Here is an 18,454-nt window from a genome sequence, read left to right as displayed (position 1 = left end):
CATACAATACTGCTTCTTGAAGTGTGCAGAGGAGCTGGAATGCTCATAGTTGAGCTAGGAGCAGATGGAGGTCCTGATTTATGAACGGACCCCTGAACATGGGGGATATACACACATCTGTTGACATTTTGTGGAACCCTGGTGGGTACGTCTACAGGTATCAAGAGGGAGTGGTGGGTCCATATAATTAGTGCCTCCATGAGATTCCAGGTGGTAGCCAGCCTGCTAGGAGCCTGAGGCGCTGCTGGAGGTGATCACATGGGGGTCCACTTTTCTACGACACAATCCCAATGTTACTTTCTTTATTGCATATTTTTGTGATGTGAACAGCTGTGGTCTTTTACATTATAGTATAGCAGCTCGTGTAATTTGTAGGTCTTTGATTAATAGTAATTGCAAATGTTCACATGCTGCCTTGGGAAGGGAGAGCGATCACAGCTTGCAATGATCATCATGAAACAACAAAAGAAAGATGAATTCATACATTTGGGTGGCCTCTGAAGAATCTGTCATGCCCAAAAAAGAATCTATCAAATTCAGAGAAGCATGTGCAGTCAGGATTACAGAAATATCATGGCTAGAGCAAAGCTAAGCTTGGTGGAATAGACTGTCTGAAACACCAGTCAGCAAATACATTCTTCTTCTACAATTTATCTATATAGCACTTTTAACTTGCAAAGGGTTTCATTCAAGTCCCATTCATTAAAGGTGCATTAAATATCCCACACATACACACATATTTGCAGGATTATTTGTCCTTTGTGAAAGAGGGGGAATATCTGGAAACCTTCGTAGGCCTAGCACATTTTAAGATTTATTTATTTTTTAAGCAGGAGGGTACTCTAATTTTTAAATATGTGGCAGCTGATGTCAACCCCCCCCCATTTATTAATATATCAGAATAACAAGCAATTTTGCCACTGATTCAATTGTTAGCCTTGCTGTCCTCACTGCAGGTTCCTAGGACCGAATGCCCCCAAGAACAATATTGTGTAAGAACACAATGTCATCTCCAGGGACATTCTTATGAGATAAGGGTAGGTATCTGTCCCCACTGCAGCTATCTTTTCCACTTTTATCCGTGAGTAGTCCACATCTAGGGACGCGGGTGGCGCTGTGGGTTAAACCACAGAGCCTAGGACTTGCCGATCAGAAGGTCGGCAGTTCGAAACCCCGCGATGGTGTGAGCTCCCTGCTCCTGCCAACCTAGCAGTTCGAAAGCATGTCAAAGTGCAAGTAGATCAATAGGTACCGCTCCGGCGGGAAGGTTTCCGTGCGTTGCTCTGGTTTGCCAGAAGCAGCTTAGTTATGCTGGCGACATGATCCGGAAGCTGTACGCGGCCAATAAAGCGAGATGAGCGCCGCAACCCCAGAGTTGGCCACGACTGGACCTAATGGTCAGGGGTCCCTTTACCTTTACCTTTACTCCACATCTGAATGTATTTGAATTTGTATATGGGGAGCAAGTCCAGTTTTTCCCATTCATATAAGTAGCCATTCTCCCTCCCCCCCGGCTTCCTACTTGTTGATTCTATTATGCCAGTTAAGGACCAACACGTCATAGACACAAATAGCCGCATGTGCACCTAGTGGGTTTTTTTTAAAGATCCTCTGCCCAAGAAGAAGTGAGCAAAAGCACAGTCAGGCAACTGTAAATTTGCTTGTACAGTTTTCTGGTTTTGTGCAAATCTGATCTCTCTCTCTCTCTCTCTCTCTCTCTCTCTCTCTCTCTGGCCAAGCTCCTGATGCACCCTTACTGGAATGCTGGAAACGATATGAAAACAACTATAAATTATTAGCACATACTTCTCAGACTGCTGCCCAATATAATTGACATAGAAATTGTTAATGGGATTTGCTTGTGCAATCTTCCAGTTTTGTGCAAATCTGAGGAATCAAAAGAACAAGATATTCCTTCATTCAGGAGTTCATTGGTAATTGTTACGATCACTGTCGGAAAAGAAATAAAAGTACTGAGGAAGTAGTGGGTACATAAAGGGGACTGGCAGAAAGTGACAGCTGATCCACCCCTTCCTGAAGCACCAAAACAAATAATATGCAGCCCCAAATTGAGCACTTTGGAGCCTGATTCTCCCCAATTTATTGGATTATCCCCATGTTGGATAAATCTGAATTTACAGTGGGAAAGAATTGAGATTGGAGTTGCCCAAAGGTACTGAGATGTGGACTACACAAATTAGATGGGTGTATAAACAGCTGCAGAAACACAGTAAACTCCAGCATGTTAAGCCCTCAGCATTATTTCTACAAGAAATAGAAACAGAAAGGCTAGTAACGCTGTTGCCAGTACCTTCCATTAAGAGTGATCTCTCCATATTAATAGAAGCGTTGGTACATAACCTTTAACTAGATCAATTATTTGAGAAACTTTATTTTTCAATTTGATGTATGCTAAAATTACATTACTCATTTTTACTGAGCAGATGGGGTTGTAGGCTGATTATGATTTTGAATCCTAGCAAATAATTGGTACCAGAAAGCATAATAGCTCATTTCAGCTAGGATTATTTATATACTTTTTCAGATTTATGGTTTAAATTAAACATATAGCTATTTACATTTATTTTTATAGTCATGATTTCTTTAGAAAATGCCACCCTCTCACCAGATAGGGTGGCATTTTCTAAAGAAATCATTTTAATCTTTAAGTCAACTATTTGGCTACTTCAAAATCTCACGGCTGTGAAGATGAGTTCTACCACTTGTCAGCACAAACATCAGACTTAGGCTCGTTGGCACAGTGATGACTGATTATGCAATAAAACAGAACTGAAGAAGGGAAAGTGATGAATGCTCCATAAATGAAGTAATTTTAAATCACATAGAATATATTACAACATGGTGGCAAGGTGGACGAGAAAAATAAGCACAGTTTTTAGTTAGGTGGTATCACTCCCTGAGTGGCTCCAACAACTCCATGCAGGGTAAGGGCTTTCAATGGGGGATTTATGTCAAAACAGGGTGGGTCCTAGAGAGCTCATTAAGGGAGGAAAAGTAATAAACCAATGGCTGAATCCAATTCCACACCTCTGCTCTAAACTATAGTTTGGCTTAGCAGAACATTCAAACTTGTTTGCCTGTCAGACATCCAAATATCTGCACATGGTCCTCAGTTAATGTATATTTGGGCCTTACTGACAAAGTTAAAGCTATGGTTTTCCCAGTAGTGATGTATGGTAGTGAGAGCTGGACCATAAAGAAGGCTGATTGCTGAAGAATTGATGTTTTGGAATTATGGTGCTGGAGAAGACTCTTGAGAGTCCCATGGACTACAAGAAGATCAAACCTATCCATTCTGAAGGAAATCAGCCCTGGGTGCTCACTGGAAGGACAGATCCTGAAGCTGAGGCTCCAATACTTTGGCCACCTCATGAGAAGAGAAGACTCCTTGGAAAAGACCCTGATGTTGGGAAAGATTGAGGGCACAAGGAGAAGGGGACGGCAGAGGACAAGATGGTTGGGCAGTGTTCTCGAAGCTATCAACATGAGTTTGACGAAACTGTGGGAGTGCCCAGCGTGCTCTGGTCCATGGGGTCACAAAGAGTCGGACACGACTAAATGACAAAACAAAACAAAACAAAAACCCACCTGCAAAAGGGAGCACAAAATTTGCATATATTTTCATGTTCACAAAACATATGCAATTTGTATGCAAACTTGGGTCATCTTTGATGAGTTCAATAGAGGGCCCCAGTCCCCATGCAGTAAACTGGTCCCAGAAAAACAAGCTGACACCCTGGAGGCACAACAGATCTACACTTCATCTTCAATATAACATCATGAATTTATGTAAACAAAAAAATGTAAATTAATTGCAGTTCATCCATTCATGCTTAGCCTGAAAACAAGTAGGACTAGGTAATCCTGAAGAAATGGAATAACTAGGCATATAACAGCAGTATACGTGTATGTGATCCTACACCACCCTTGAATTTTAATATTTGATGTCCTTACATATGACAGTCAAAATTCCATGTCAAAAAAGAGATAATTGTTTATCTCTTATCTGCCTTATGTGAGAGTTGTTTTTTTTTAATAAAAAAACAGTGAGATTTAAAGATTAATAATCCCAATTCTATTAGGTGCCTAACGGTTAATCTTAATTAATTCCAAAGCAAATGAATTTTACAGTATTTCATTGCCACTGATTTACATGTAATACAGAGATTTAACTATCTTATTCCATAAGCATACAAAACAGGGAGCAGGATTTGAAGATAAAGAAAATAATTACATAAAAGCCTAATTGCAGCATTTAAGAAGGTTAGCTCAGAAGCAAGCCCACTGAATGCAATGGAACATTTTTCACCCCAAGCAGACGAGCCTAGGATTGCAGCCTTAATAAATGGAGTTCTATGACTCTCAATTCAAAAGCAAATTCCTTAATCTGCATATGGTATATAATGTTGGCTGCAATCCTAGACTTATTTTCTTGGAAATAAATTCATTGAAGTCAATAGAGTTTACTTCAGAATAGACTAGGAATGTGCTGTGAGTCAATATCACAGAGAAGTGGGGCTGTAATCCTATACCCACTTACTATAGGGTTAAGACTGATTAAACTCAAGTTACTTTGGGATAAATCTGGATAGGATTAGCTCTCTGTGGTATCATTCAATATTTGAAACATAAGACAAATGTATGAGGAGGAAAAATGTGGAATCAGAAGAAAGAATGTACTTTCTTGGGCAATTGCATTTCAGCTGTTAGAAAGCTTCAGGCAGGGCCTGTCTTCCGCTTAACCAGATTTGAACAGCAAGTTTCCCTGCGGGTCTGGAAAGCACTTGGCTAGGTTGTCCTCCATTTCTTATTGATACACTCAAAACAAATGCTGTTGGTTTTTTTCCTGAGGAAGAAACCCTGTTTAAGTTTAATTTTTGCTTGAAATGAAATTTTTGTGGTAACTCTAAGATCTCCAGAACTAATTAAAAGACAACTTTTTAGAAACAGTGCAGTATTTTCTTTACTAAACACCCACCCACCCAAAACTTTGAAGGAATATGTCAAGTTAGCATAAAATCATTCTGATGCACTATCCCAAGAGAGCAATACAAACCAGAGCCTACAGAAACCGAGGCACCTTCACTATTTTAAAATGTTGTGTTTATTTGAAAACTTTTTTTTACCTCTTTTTAAAACTGATTTTTATTACATTGCAATTTTGGGAAATTACAAATAAAATGTAGTAGCGGCTAAGAAACTGAGTATAGGCGTGTGCCCAAGCAACACCTAGTTTTTCAGAAAACTGGGGATCATTGCCAGTAGGAGAGAATACGGGCAGCAATCCTGCTTCCTCAGCTACCATTACTAGTGGGGAAGTGAGTGTGAGGGGAGACAAGATACCGCTCTCCATGAAAATAATATTACTGACTGATAAACTATCTGCATTAAAAAGTCAGCTATTGTCTATATTACAGATGGAATACTGTAGGGAAAAGATCAATATTGAAAAAGTCTCAGCCACCACAAACATGATTCAGGCAATGTGGTTATGCTGAAGATAGAGGCAAAGATCCTCCAAAAGCAAAGCACCAATGTTTTGCACTCATCTTTCTTTCTTTCTGCGATAGTGGCTTTTTTGCGGCAATGCCAATGACATTGATTCTGATCTGCAGTTAGTGTGGGGATCAGCACTATCCCCATGTGGTTTCTGGGTGTCAGGTATGCCGAAAAAACAATTGGGAAGCAGCAAGAGAAAAACAATACGAGTATGAAATACAGTGGTGCCTCGCAAGACGAAATTAATCCGTTCCGTGAGGCTCTTCGTATAGCGGTCTTTTCGTCTTCCGAAGCAAGCCCATTGACAGCTTAGCGGATTAGCACTATTAGCGGTTTAACGGCTTTTAGCGATCAGCTGTTAAGCGGCTTATCAGCGGATCAGCTGATAAGTGGCTTAGCGGCTTAGGAAAAGGGGGGGGGGAAAGAGGGAAAAACCCGCAAGACATTTTCGTCTTGCGAAGCAAGCCCATAGGGAAATTCATTTTGCGAAGCGCCTCCAAAACGGAAAACCCTTTCATCTAGTGGGTTTTCCGTCTTGCGAGGCGTTCGTCTTGCGGGGCACCACTGTAACTGTCCCAAATTGCCTTGAATGTTGATGATGTTAAATCAAACTGCAAGTATTCCCAAAAGCTGCCTCCATAATCTTACTACTGGAAGGTGAAAGAAAGAAAGAAAGAAAGAAAGAAAGAAAGAAAGAAAGAAAGAAAACATATGGTCTCCACAAATATTTGACATGTTTTATGAACAGATGTCCTCCCTATTATGCTCCATTTTTATTGGCAATCATGTTTATGGGCAACCATTATAAAAAGATATTTTTCGCAACTCTGCCTATTGTGCCTTAATTATTCTGAAAGAATGAAATTAGCCTATTCTGTCTGTAATACAAATGATTAGTAACATTAATTTGCTTGTTTCCAGTATAGTTGAGACGGGCTGATCCAAGAAAAAGTATTATCTTAGCTGCACTATGTCTCATTTCATAAAACACACACACACACACACACACAGAGAGAGAGAGAGAGAGAGAGAGCACTAGCAAAAATGGATTAATATGTTATCTTCACTGCTTAAGCCAGGATGGGGGACTTGTGACCCTGCACATGTTCTTGGACTCCAATTCCCATCAGCCCAAGCCAGCATGGCCAGTGGCTGGCGATCATTAGAACTGTAGTCTAGCAACATCTGTAGGGCCGCAGGTTCCTCACCCCTGTCTTAAGCATTTAACTATTCACATAAGCACTCCATTAAACACCTAAAATATTAACGTACAATAATAATAATAATAATTACACAGGCCCTACACATGAGCATGTGCTCTAAGTGAGGATGTGACAGAAGCCCATGCAGAAGCCCCACCCCCAATATCCCCAGGTGCTTGGGCTCCTTCACATGTTTAGTAGAACTGAATTAATAGGATTTACTTCTGAGAAGACATGGTTAGGACTTGGTCATGATTTAGGTCCCACTGATTCATGTAAGAATCATGGAAATTAATGAAGCTTAGGCCATTATTAATTGTTCAATTGATTTCAATGGAAGGAACCTAGCTTAGTTTGGATCCACCTCTGGGTTTTGTCTGTATACATCAGGCTTCCTCAACCTCGACCCTCCATATGTTTTGAGACTACAATTCCCAGCATCCCTGACCACTGGTCCTGCTAGCTAGGGATCATGGGAGTTGTAGGCCAAAAACATCTGGAGGGCCGAGCTTGAGGAAGCCTGGTATACATAGCAAACCTGCTCAATGCATAAAGCTTGGAGCTTCAATCAGACACACAGACAATATAAAAATCAACTTCATGCTTATTCAAACATTTCCATACTATTAGAAGACAATCATAAAAATAGTGCGATAATTTCTTCAGAAGAAGCAAATGGCAAATTGTACTGAAAACTGTAATGAAACTTTGAAAAATAGAGCAATAAAACAGTGAATGCACTGTTTCATCATTTTGAAAAGGTGGGTGGGGGAGAGTACAAAAAATAGTGTCTCTGTTACAACTGAAGTCTCATTTAAAAACATTTCCTTTTCCATATTTATGAGTCGATTTATTATCACCCAATTGACCTGTTAGCAATTTAATTATGTATGAAGTACTTCATAATAAGTAACTATTGAGGGTTTTAATAGACATATTAAGTTACTGCATTAATAATATGATGTCAAAAAATCAGGGCCTTCATACTGAGAGCAGGAGAACATTTAAAATCAGCATTTCAATTTGGAAACTGCTTCATTAGTATGTAATATTCCTTATCGTTACATAACTAAAAAAACCTACCCTGATGTGTGCCTTTGTGCTACAGATCCATCAGTATTCTTACTCTGGCCCTTTGCCCCCTAGAATACTAATGATGTACCTCTAGATAAATATACATACATTTCCCTATTCACTAGATCATAGTTTTAGACAACTGTTTACCAGGCTTACCAGGAGACTTTCTGTGAAAAGCATACAACCACATGAAAAGATGATAGGAATCAGCCCAGTACTGATAGATTGTATTTCTCATAATGGAAGTACAGTACCAAATTCACTTGAGAGTGGCCACTACAAATAAATGTTGCATGAATATTTTTCATATTTCTATTAGATGCATTTAGGTAAAGAAGCCTTTCCTCTGTCAACCAACTACCAATTTTAATAATTTCTCAGATATGAATATTTATACTCTTACCTACCAAACATAAATATTATCATTTTCACCAAATGAAAAATAACTTTGTTTGCTGCTTTGTTTTTGTGGGGGTAGGCTGGGCCAGGTCACAAGCAAGGAGTGGGAGCCTACACTTTACTGCAGCCCAGAGGAATGAGGTTAAACTGTATAATATAAATATGGATCTATCGTATGGATCTGCCGTATCTTTCTGGAGCTAATCAGAAGCAGTGTATAAGAAGAGCAAGCAACATTTTTAACAGAGTTGTTTGCCCTGGTCCTCATTTAGAACACAGAAAGTGTGCTTGTGCAGTTAAACTATGGCTTGAGTTTGAGAGATGAAGCTAAATCAAATGTATCAATCTTTCCAAGTTTCAAACAGACAGTGTATGTATTTCTAAATGCACCCTCAGCCTAGAATATTCTTTTATAATGCATATTGGAACACTTCTTCAGCTGAGAACTTTACCACAAAATTCAAAGAAGTGTGAAAGTCGAAGGATAATTATGTTCCAACCTGTGTATTAGTTCAGGAGGTGCAAATTGAGTCAGTCCACTTTAAAATTGTGACCAAATGAAATTCTCTTCCATCATGCAGTGCATGTTTTGCTCTGATATGCTTGCCTGAGGCCTAGTGTGCCAAGAACATCTACATTGGTTAATTAAAGGAGATTTCATAGAAGGGAACTTTTTGTGAGAAGACGATATTTAATTATTTAACAGAATTTGTCCAATGCTCAATGATTAAAAAAACCTCTAAGCAGTTTACATAACACAGCTGTGAGCACAACAGTAATTTTTATCTTAATTAAATTACTTGAGCTGTTTATGTAAAATTGTTATAAAAAGGTATACAAGTGATGTTTGTAGTGCAAACATGTAAGCCTACACACATACTACATAATGGAGGTGACTTACAATAAAGTCTGACAAAATTTCCAAGGCTAGAATTTCCAGTGTCAAGGCTCAGACCCACGACACAAAAAGAAGACCCTATATTATATTAATAGTGTTTCTTCTCACTAATTAACAGCCAAATGGGTCGTCTTCATACCCGTTTTAGAGAAGAGGACAATATTTGAATGTGAAATGTTATTTCCAAGATTTATGCTGTGTTTCCATGACCAATAATTACTACAAATTCCCTATTATTAACAAACAATTGGTAGACTTCAGGTTAAGAGCAAAACTTGCCATTTGGGGGCTCACTTTGTACTTGAACAATCACCTCAAAAGTCAGAAGCAAAAAAGAGAAAGCTTAAAAAATACACAAAAATAATTCAGATTGAAACACGGAAGATATAAAAAGTTCAAACTTTAGTGCTCCTCCTCAAAAAACCCTTTCATCCAAATATCCAAAAAAGTGAAATTAGTATAAAAAGAATAATGAATGATTCATGAATCATTGTCTGTGAATAACTTAAACCAGCTCCTTACATCCAAATTTAGGACATAATTTCAAAAATGCTGATGAACTGCAACTTCTATTGTAAGCAATAAGAACTGCAAATCTAAGCACCTTTGAAGAAAAACAGCTACTTTACCATGGTGCTTAACAAAGAACATACACCTTTAAAAGTTTGCTGTAAATCCAGAAGTGTTTGCTTAAATCATTTTGAATCTTAAGGAATTAATTATCTAGGTGAGTAAAAAGCAACCTTAACTTTGAAGTTTCAGTAAACTAAATGAAAACCTGTTTGTGTGGTGCAACTACAGTGGTGCCCCGCAAGACGAACGCCTCGCAAGACGGAAAACCGCTAGACGAAAGGGTTTTCCGTTTTGGAGGCGCTTCGCAAAACGAATTTCCCTATGGGCTTGCTTCGCAAGATGAAAATGTCTTGCGAGTTCCTGCGGGGTTTTTTCCCTCCCCCCCCCCCTTTTCCTAAGCCGCTAAGCCGCTTAACAGCTGATCGCTAAAAGCCGCTAAACCGCTAATAGCGCTAATCCGCTAAGCTGTCAATGGGCTTGCTTCGCAAGACGAAAAAACCGCTATACAAAGAGCCTCACGGAACGGATTAATTTCGTCTTGCGAGGCACCACTGTATAAAAATGAAAGTGGATAAACCTTTTCCCTAGCACCTGCATGGAGAAAATTGATCATACACTTACAAACAGAACCTGATGCACACTAACCTTCAGGATCAAGGAGTTTTTCGATTCCTAGGTGTCGTTTGGCTACATTGAATGCATGGTCTAATCGTTGTACAGCTGACTGTTGGCGAACCACACTATCCCAGTCAAATAGATCTGGTCTGAAAAGAAAAGGGAAATCTTGTAAAGTTACCTATGCAATTCTATGTGCAATTCTAGATTTGGAGGGCTAGTCAACTGCATCACAGGGCTGGAGAGACCCTTAGTTTTTTTGTTTTCGTTTTTTAAAAAATCATTTTCTATCTCATACAAAATTAAAACATTCAAACGAGAAATTCAGCTGTATCCGTGAAATGCTGCAGGCCAGTCTTAAATGTTTTATAGGCAGGGATCAAATTACAGCTTAGATAAACAGTCTGGGACCCTATACTATTAGTTACACTGTTTGCAGTATAAATAATTCTATTAATTTTAGACACCCTAGTTTTAGCTAAGTTACCCATTAGGACAGGTAAATTTGTTTTCAAGATTACAGAAGACGGAAATCTAATCCTACTCAATTAAATATGTGTTCGATTCAATCTACGGCAGGTGTGGTGCCTGCGCCTTAGTTTCAACAGATTTCTACCCGCTTCCAACAGATATACACACACAAGAGCAGCACAATGAGACATTAGAGGGATGGGAAGGGTGCTCTGACTCAACCCAAGCAGCTAAGAACTGCATAACAACCCAGCGAGACAAGTTAATCTGAAAGATAGTGACTCGTTCCACACTTTTTGTTTCACGGCTAAGCAGAGAGTTGAAAAAGGTCATCTGGTCATATTTGCATTTTCTTCACAAATACAAACTACAGGAAATATTTTAAATATATAACATCATTAATAAAATGCTGAAAGTCAGTATCTAATTATCCTTGAAAAAATATTGGCTTCCTAAAAATGAAGTGTATTCAATTAAATAAGTGAATATTCTCGTTGAATGGAACCATTGCATGCATAGCAAGTATTTTCACAGGCAGCATTACTGGAAGAAACAATGAATCTTTTTATTGCTACACCTTGTTAGGGAATGGTTTTCTCTGGAGACTACCACTAATGGAATTTAATGCAAACAGACCTTTAAACAGAGATGTATTGACTATACATTATGTGGACTTGTATAAAGGGGCCGTGTTAACACATTGCACAAGATATTGGAGAAATGCAATCTCCTGATCTAAATCTAATTTTATGCCTGATACTTAAAATTTCATTCACTAGCATGAAGACTGCAATGTGAAGTTTTTCCTTTCAGAATTATTAAAAGCTTTTGCTATTACAACAGTTTCTTATCTTTTGCAAAATGATTTCTTTATTTTTTTTGGGGGGGAGGGGAATGTCCCATGATGAAAAGCAGAGTAGTTCCAGATGTGAAATATAAGTAAATATGAATGGTAACATGCACAGGAGAAAACATAATAATCCACAAAGAACACACCCGGGAAGAATGGCAGATGAAGGCGATGGACTATATGGAACTGGCGGAAATGACTGGCAGAATCCGAGACCAGGGAGAAGAAGATTGGAAGAAATTTAAAGACTATCTACAGAAATATTGTAAAATTAAGGAATGTTAGAAGGATGTTGGAATGAAGTTATGTGGTTTTAGTAGTAATGTTATAAAGGAGTATTTAAAGATGGATTATTAACAGGTGAGAATGTAAAGTCATAATATATTAAGATAAATTAGTAAGATAAAAGTAAAAATGGAAAGGATTTGCTGAAATAACCGATTGAACTAGAATACAAAAAAGGGAGGTGTGAGGAGTTCAGGGAAACAAGTAAATGAAAGACAAGATATGGAAAAGTTGGTGTTTTTAATTGTTTTTATTTTATTGTATTTTGTATTTTTGTTTTTTTCCCTTTTTTTCTCTGATTTTTGTAACTTTTTTGAAACTTTAATAAATATTATTTTTAAAAAATAATAATAATCCACAAAGAACATATTAAAATTTCAAAAAACAAACAAACAAAACCCACTTTTCTTGGATTTATTATAGTAGTGCTTCTAAAACAGTGGACCAAGACGCACCAGTCAGGATTGAGCCATTTTTCAGTGGGCCTCAGTGCCATAGTCTGCTCAGTGCTTCCCCACTTGCCAGTCCCAGCCACGCCATAGCCCTTTGATTGTCCCAAGGACAGCAGCAGGGAAGCAGTATATGACTATTTTAATAACTTAAAATAAGTATTATTAGACTTTTGGGTCAGTTCACCACATCAGATGTCGAAGAAATAAACAACTTTATGATATTTAGAAGACATATGAAGGCAGGCCTGTTTAGCGAAGTTTTTAATGACTGATGTTTCAATGTATTTTTAACCTTCTGTTGGAAGCCGCCCAGAGTGGCTGGGGAAACCTAGCCAGATGGGCGGGGTAGAAATAATAAATTGTTGTTGTTGTTGTTGTTGTTGTTGTTGTTATATAACTGAAGACAAAGCATTTAAGTGCTTCAGTAAATAATGCACCACAAAGACATACTGTAGTCTATTCCGCATATAATGATAAACTGTGGTTTAACCGTATGGGAATGAGCAGCAGAATGAACTTCATGTTTTCATGGGTTAGGGTTACTGCAGCGAGGAGGAGAATCAGAAGCATTCACTTCCTGTTTTAAACTAACCAGAGTTTGTCTGAACAGGGAGAACTTGGGTTAGTTTAGGCTCTGGTTTGTTAACAAATCAGGATCATAAACCACAATATTGATTTGTTTCAAGAAGCCAAATTTCCACAAACCAGGGCTACCATAACTACTTCCTGGAAGTGGCTCTCGAGGAAGGAATGGAATCAATGAAGTACAGTGCCCCAACTGTAACTTTCCCAAGACACTCCAGAAGGACTCTGTGGTCAAGCAGAGTGGACTCCCTTAATTTCTCTCCGAAGAAATGTCATCAACCACAGCAACAAAGTTAGTTTAATGCCAAGGCCAGGCCTGGAGCAAGACTGGAATGGATCCAAGTAATTAACAATCACTAGACGTCTTGTCTATGGTTTTTAGCTGTCAACTGAAGACCTTTTTTATTCACCCAGGCTTTTGAATTGTGTTTCTAATTGTGCTTTAAACTTCTTATTGTGTGTCTGCTCCAAGAAAAGGCGCGTGTTTTAAGAGGTTTGTCCTAAGCAGGTCCCAGTAACTGTGGGAGGAGATGGGAGGAGCAAAGCAAAATAGGCAGAAAGAAATAGTGGATATGATGAATAAAGGTTTCTGTATGAATCACTAAATATATATTTCTTATGGATAAAAGGGTAGATGCAAAAAATAGTGCAGGGGAATTTCACTAAGTTCTGTTTGAGAACCAATGGTCAAACAAATTGAGAAGTTGTCTTTATCGCTCATAATACATTACAAGTAAGTTGATGGAGGGTGGATTTTGAAAAACACTGGTATGGAAGACACTCATACATATGTGAAATGTATTCCAGAACTCAGGCAGCACCAGACTTTTAAATATGGAACTGTTAATATGGGACTTTGCATTAATTTGAATTTATAGCTGAAAAGCATTATTAGCACAGAACTAAGATTTACTATGCCAGCAAATAGACTCTTAAGAGGGTATGTACCTAGTGCTAAATAAATCACCATGTTATGACAGAACAGTAAAACAAGCACACACAAAACATAACTGGCACATATTTTTAATTACAGGGGGACAACTCTCATACTCAACATAATCCCCAAGGCCAATAACTATTGAGTACCATTTCCAGAGACACCTAATGAAAAGATGTAGAGGACAGAATTATTCTCACCATTCAACAAAAGGTACTCATTTTCATGCTTCTTCTGCTAGTCTCCCTCCCTACATTTTACTGTAAAAACACCTGCCTTTCCCCCATCAAAACAGAGTCAAAGAGAAATTTATCAGTAGCAATTTGCACTTGACTGACTGTGATGCAATTATGTTGACTTTTAAGTATCTGCTTTGAAAGCATGTGCTTGGAGGACTACAATCTGGTTCCACTAACCAGAGAGATAAGAGCCACTTTCAGCAATGTGGTCAAATTAGTGCTGTATTATGTAGGCTGCCACATAATGCTAGGTGCTCCTCTCAGGCTAGGTTTAAGGTCACTCCTGCTAGCTTCAAATGCCTAAATAATAAATTAAGTCTTGCTGTGTTGCTTCTATGAAGGTGTGTAATTAAAGCACCACACTGTTATTAAGTGTCTTGCAAGCTATCAGCTAATGTTTGTTTCTATTATGAACACACACAGGGGTGGCTGTTAAATGGCCAGGAACATGTTTCCATAGTCCCAGAAACAACCAGAACAATACTCTCTTTCCTGCCCCCTGCAACAAATCTTTTCAACTGAAAACACACTTATTTGACAATGGATTAAAAGACAACAATGTTGTAAGGGCAGATGGGGAGCAGAGGGAGGATCAGAGCAAGAAACTGTTGTTTCCCAATTCCATTGATAGGGCACCTTTTAAAGAGAGTTCCCAAATTCAGGAAGATATCATTAAGGCTGCCATACACCCGGAATTTCCAGGACATAGCCAGGATTTGTCTGCCAAAATCTAGGAGATTGTGTGTCTGTGTGTTTGTATTTATATCCGTCCTATACCCGGAGGTCTCAGGGCAGTTCACAGAACAAGATCAACATAAAAACCACAATATATATAATCAAAAGAAAAACAACAACACTATGCCCCCCCACCCGCAAGAGGGCATAGGATGTCAATTTTAAAAGGGCATAGGATGTCAATCAGATCAACCAAAGGCCTGGTAGAAAAGAAATGTTTTTGCCTGGCGCCTAAAGGTGTATCATGAAGGCACCAAGCGAACTTCTCTGGGGAGAGCATTTCACAGATGGGGAGCCACTGCAGAGACGGCTTGTTCTCATGTTCCAGACCTCTCAAAGAGAAGTCACATGAAAAAGGGCCTCAGAAGATGATCTCAGGGTCCGGGCAGGTTCATATGGAAAGAGGCAGTCCTTGAGGTATTGTGATCCTGAGCCGTTTAAGGCTTTATAGGTCAAAACCAGCACTTTGAATTGGGCCCGGAAACTAATTGGTAGCCAGTGCTGTCGGACCAGAATTGGTATAATAAGCTCAAACCATATTGCTCTGGTGAGCAACCTGGCCACTGAATTCTGCACTAGCTGAAGTTTATGAACCATCTTCAGAGGCAGCCCTACATATAACGCCCTACATATAACGCATTGCAGTAATCTCACCTTGAGGTTACCAGAGCATAGACAACAGTAGTTAGGCTATCCCTGTCCAGATAGGGGTGTAGCCGAAGCTGATGGAAGGCACCCTGTGCCACCTGAGTCTCAAGCGACAGCAAAGGATCCAGGAGTACCCCCAAGCTACAAACCTGCTCTTTCAGAGGAAGTGTAACCCCATCATTTTGAAACCTGTTAAAATGTCCATGAAAACCCAGGCGTATGGCAGCTCATATAGGAAGCAAAAAAACTTGATTTTTTATGGAGATTTTGTGTCCGGATTTTCACTTCTTGAAATATGGCAACCCTAATATCATGGCCCTAGACTTTCTTCATTTCAGACCTTGGAATAGACCTAGTATTTGGCCCTTGTTCTGCTTTTAGAAAAAGTCATATAACTGTACCTGCACTTCAAACCTCTGTGCATGAAGCAAAACAAATAAACAAAAACCCTTGCATCTGAACTTAGCTCTGATTGTCCAGGAAAAGGGGCATTAATTGAAAAAGGACCAAATATGTGAGGCTCCTTTAGTTTAGAGGAAAATACAGTGGTGCCTCGCAAGACGAAATTAATCCGTTCCGTGAGGCTCTTCGTATAGCGGTTTTTTCGTCTTGCGAAGCAAGCCCATTGACAGCTTAGCGGGTTAGCGCTATTAGCGGTTTAGCGGCTTTTAGCGGATCAGCTGATAAGCGGCTTATCAGCGGATCAGCTGATAAGCGGCTTAGGGCTTAGGAAAAGGGGGGGGGAAAGGGAAAAAACCCTGCAGGAACTCGCAAGACATTTTCGTCTTGCGAAGCAAGCCCATAGGGAAATTCGTTTTGCGAAGCGCCTCCAAAACGGAAAACCCTTTCGTCTAGCGGGTTTTCCGTCTTGCGAGGCGTTTGTCTTGCGGGGCACCACTGTACTGATACTGAGAAGAGGCATGATGGACCAGTATAATGTTATGAATGGTAAAAAGCAAGGACTAGGGGTGATAGGAGAGCCACAGCTTCCACATCATTGGCATAAAGAGAGTTAGTGAAGACAAACATTCCTATGATAAGAACTCTGGTAAGACTAGAGATCATCCACAACAGCAGATTAACAACAGGCAAAAAGGAAGTAATTTTCAAAGCGTAATTATCTTGTGAAATTTATTAACATAAAATTTGGCAACTGTCACAATTTTATAAACCTTTAAAAGCAATTAGACAAATTAATAGATAGATTTCTATTATTAGCGGCAATTAGCCATGATAGCTAAATAGAGCTTTGTGAGCACTGGCAGCATGCCTCTGATTCATGGATGCTGAAAGCAAGTAACAGAAGATGGCTTACATGCTGCCCACATCCCACCCTACATCCCTTGTTTGTGCATTTCTGAAAGGCCTCCAGCTCCCCTCCAGCTCCCCACTGCTGGAATTCAATAATGTGGATTAGATGGACTTGCTCCAGCAAGGTGATTCTAATAAAGTATTTTCAATTCACATGATCACAGCAAAAACAGAGGCATTTGGATGTTAATTTGTAGCATTTCTCTTACCTGTGACTGTGGATGAGTGCATTGAAAGCCAAACCATCACACCAGCTACTGGTGAAATTAACAACATTGACCTGCGGATAATTCTGAGTTGATTGACGGACCCAGCTCAGCAAGATCTTTTCACTGTTTGTCTGTTGCAGTCCAGCCATGATGTTTTTCATTACATCTTTGACCTGTGTTGGAAGACAGAATTTAGTAGCCAAGTTTATTTATCAAAGGCAACTCCCCCCCCCCCCAGCAAACTTGAGTTTCTTTTACTTAACTCTTAAGTACTTGAATACTCAGCACAGTGATCCGAAACATAAAAAAACACACAGGAGGATACTGAAGAAGCGCTGGTTGTATAGAAATAAAAGGGTTTTTTTTATATAAAAAGAAGAAAGGATCATTGCTCTTCCTACTGTCATTTTCTCCTTTCTTTAAATATGCAAGAGGATAAGCACGGTGCACTGGGGCAAATCAACCTAACTTTGACTTCTGCACTATTAGCAACATTTATTTTTAATTTGCAGTCAGGGCCGGATTTAGGTTTGATGAGGCCCTAAGCTACTGAAGGTAATGGGGCCTTTTATACGTCCAGCTGTCCTTTGTCAACAACAAACTGTCGCTGTTTTTTGTGTGTGTGTTGAATATATGCTATATGGTAATTTATGGACCTAATAGGTTTCTAAAGCCGTTTGCACATAAGTAAAATATGTATTCTATCGAAGTAATTGTTGAACTGAAATACAATTAAGAAGAAGTATATTAATAGTAACTTTATAATGGGATCAAAATAAATAAATTATGTATTACATGAAATCAATCAGTAGGCATAAGACTCATACCCTTAGTCTGTGCTGCGCAATCACCAGTCTACAAGCACTCTTTAATATTAGGTAACAGGTACAACAGCTTGACCTACATTCAACTGTGTTGCACTGCAGTCTGCAGCTGCATGCTACATCTTGCCATGCAACCAGTCCATGCAGAATGTAGGCACCCTATATATAGAAATGAACAAACCAGTGATATTTTAGGGAGCAGGCTAGCTGGCGGGGCCCATTACTTACATCATAGGAGTCTACACAACACAAAATAAAACAAAACACTGTTGCTGTATGTAGGTTTGATTTTATTTGTTTTTAATCTTATATTTTGGAAACGTACATCCAGGTTTTTTTCCTTTAATTTTTTGGGGGGCCCCCAAGAGAGTGGGGCCCTAAGCTATAGCTTGTTTAGTTTATATGTAAATCCAGCACTGTTTGCAATACCCAAAGAGGCCAAGAATTTCCACTGAAAATTTGCTGAACTGTGCCATCATGAAAGAAAACAAACACAGGCTACACATTTAATGTAAGTCACTGAAACCAAACCCTCAGAAGAGACGCCATTCCAGACATGGGTTGCCACCAGAGAGAAGGCTCTATCCCACACTACTGCCCCCTGTACTCTGGGTTGTAGCTCAG

The 18,454-nt window shown here is 39.2% G+C and overlaps 1 protein-coding gene across 10 annotated transcripts in view; it reads right to left on the bottom strand.

The window, feature by feature from the left end:
- The window catches only part of DMD (dystrophin), a 1,027,161-nt gene that overhangs the window by 679,866 nt on the left and 328,841 nt on the right, over nt 1-18,454 (bottom strand). For all 10 annotated transcript variants that reach the window (XM_079972189.1, XM_079972196.1, XM_079972191.1 and 7 more), the window contains exons 6-7: nt 17,007-17,179; nt 10,315-10,433 (exon numbers count right to left, since the gene is read on the bottom strand). In XM_079972189.1, the coding sequence (XP_079828315.1) occupies nt 10,315-10,433; nt 17,007-17,179 (292 nt within the window). The remainder of the gene's footprint in view (nt 1-10,314; nt 10,434-17,006; nt 17,180-18,454) is intronic.

This window comes from Podarcis cretensis, assembly GCF_951804945.1.
Source record: "Podarcis cretensis genome assembly, chromosome: 4".
Classification (NCBI taxonomy): Eukaryota; Metazoa; Chordata; class Lepidosauria; order Squamata; family Lacertidae; genus Podarcis; species Podarcis cretensis.
This window is presented reverse-complemented; position numbering and strand designations above follow the sequence as displayed.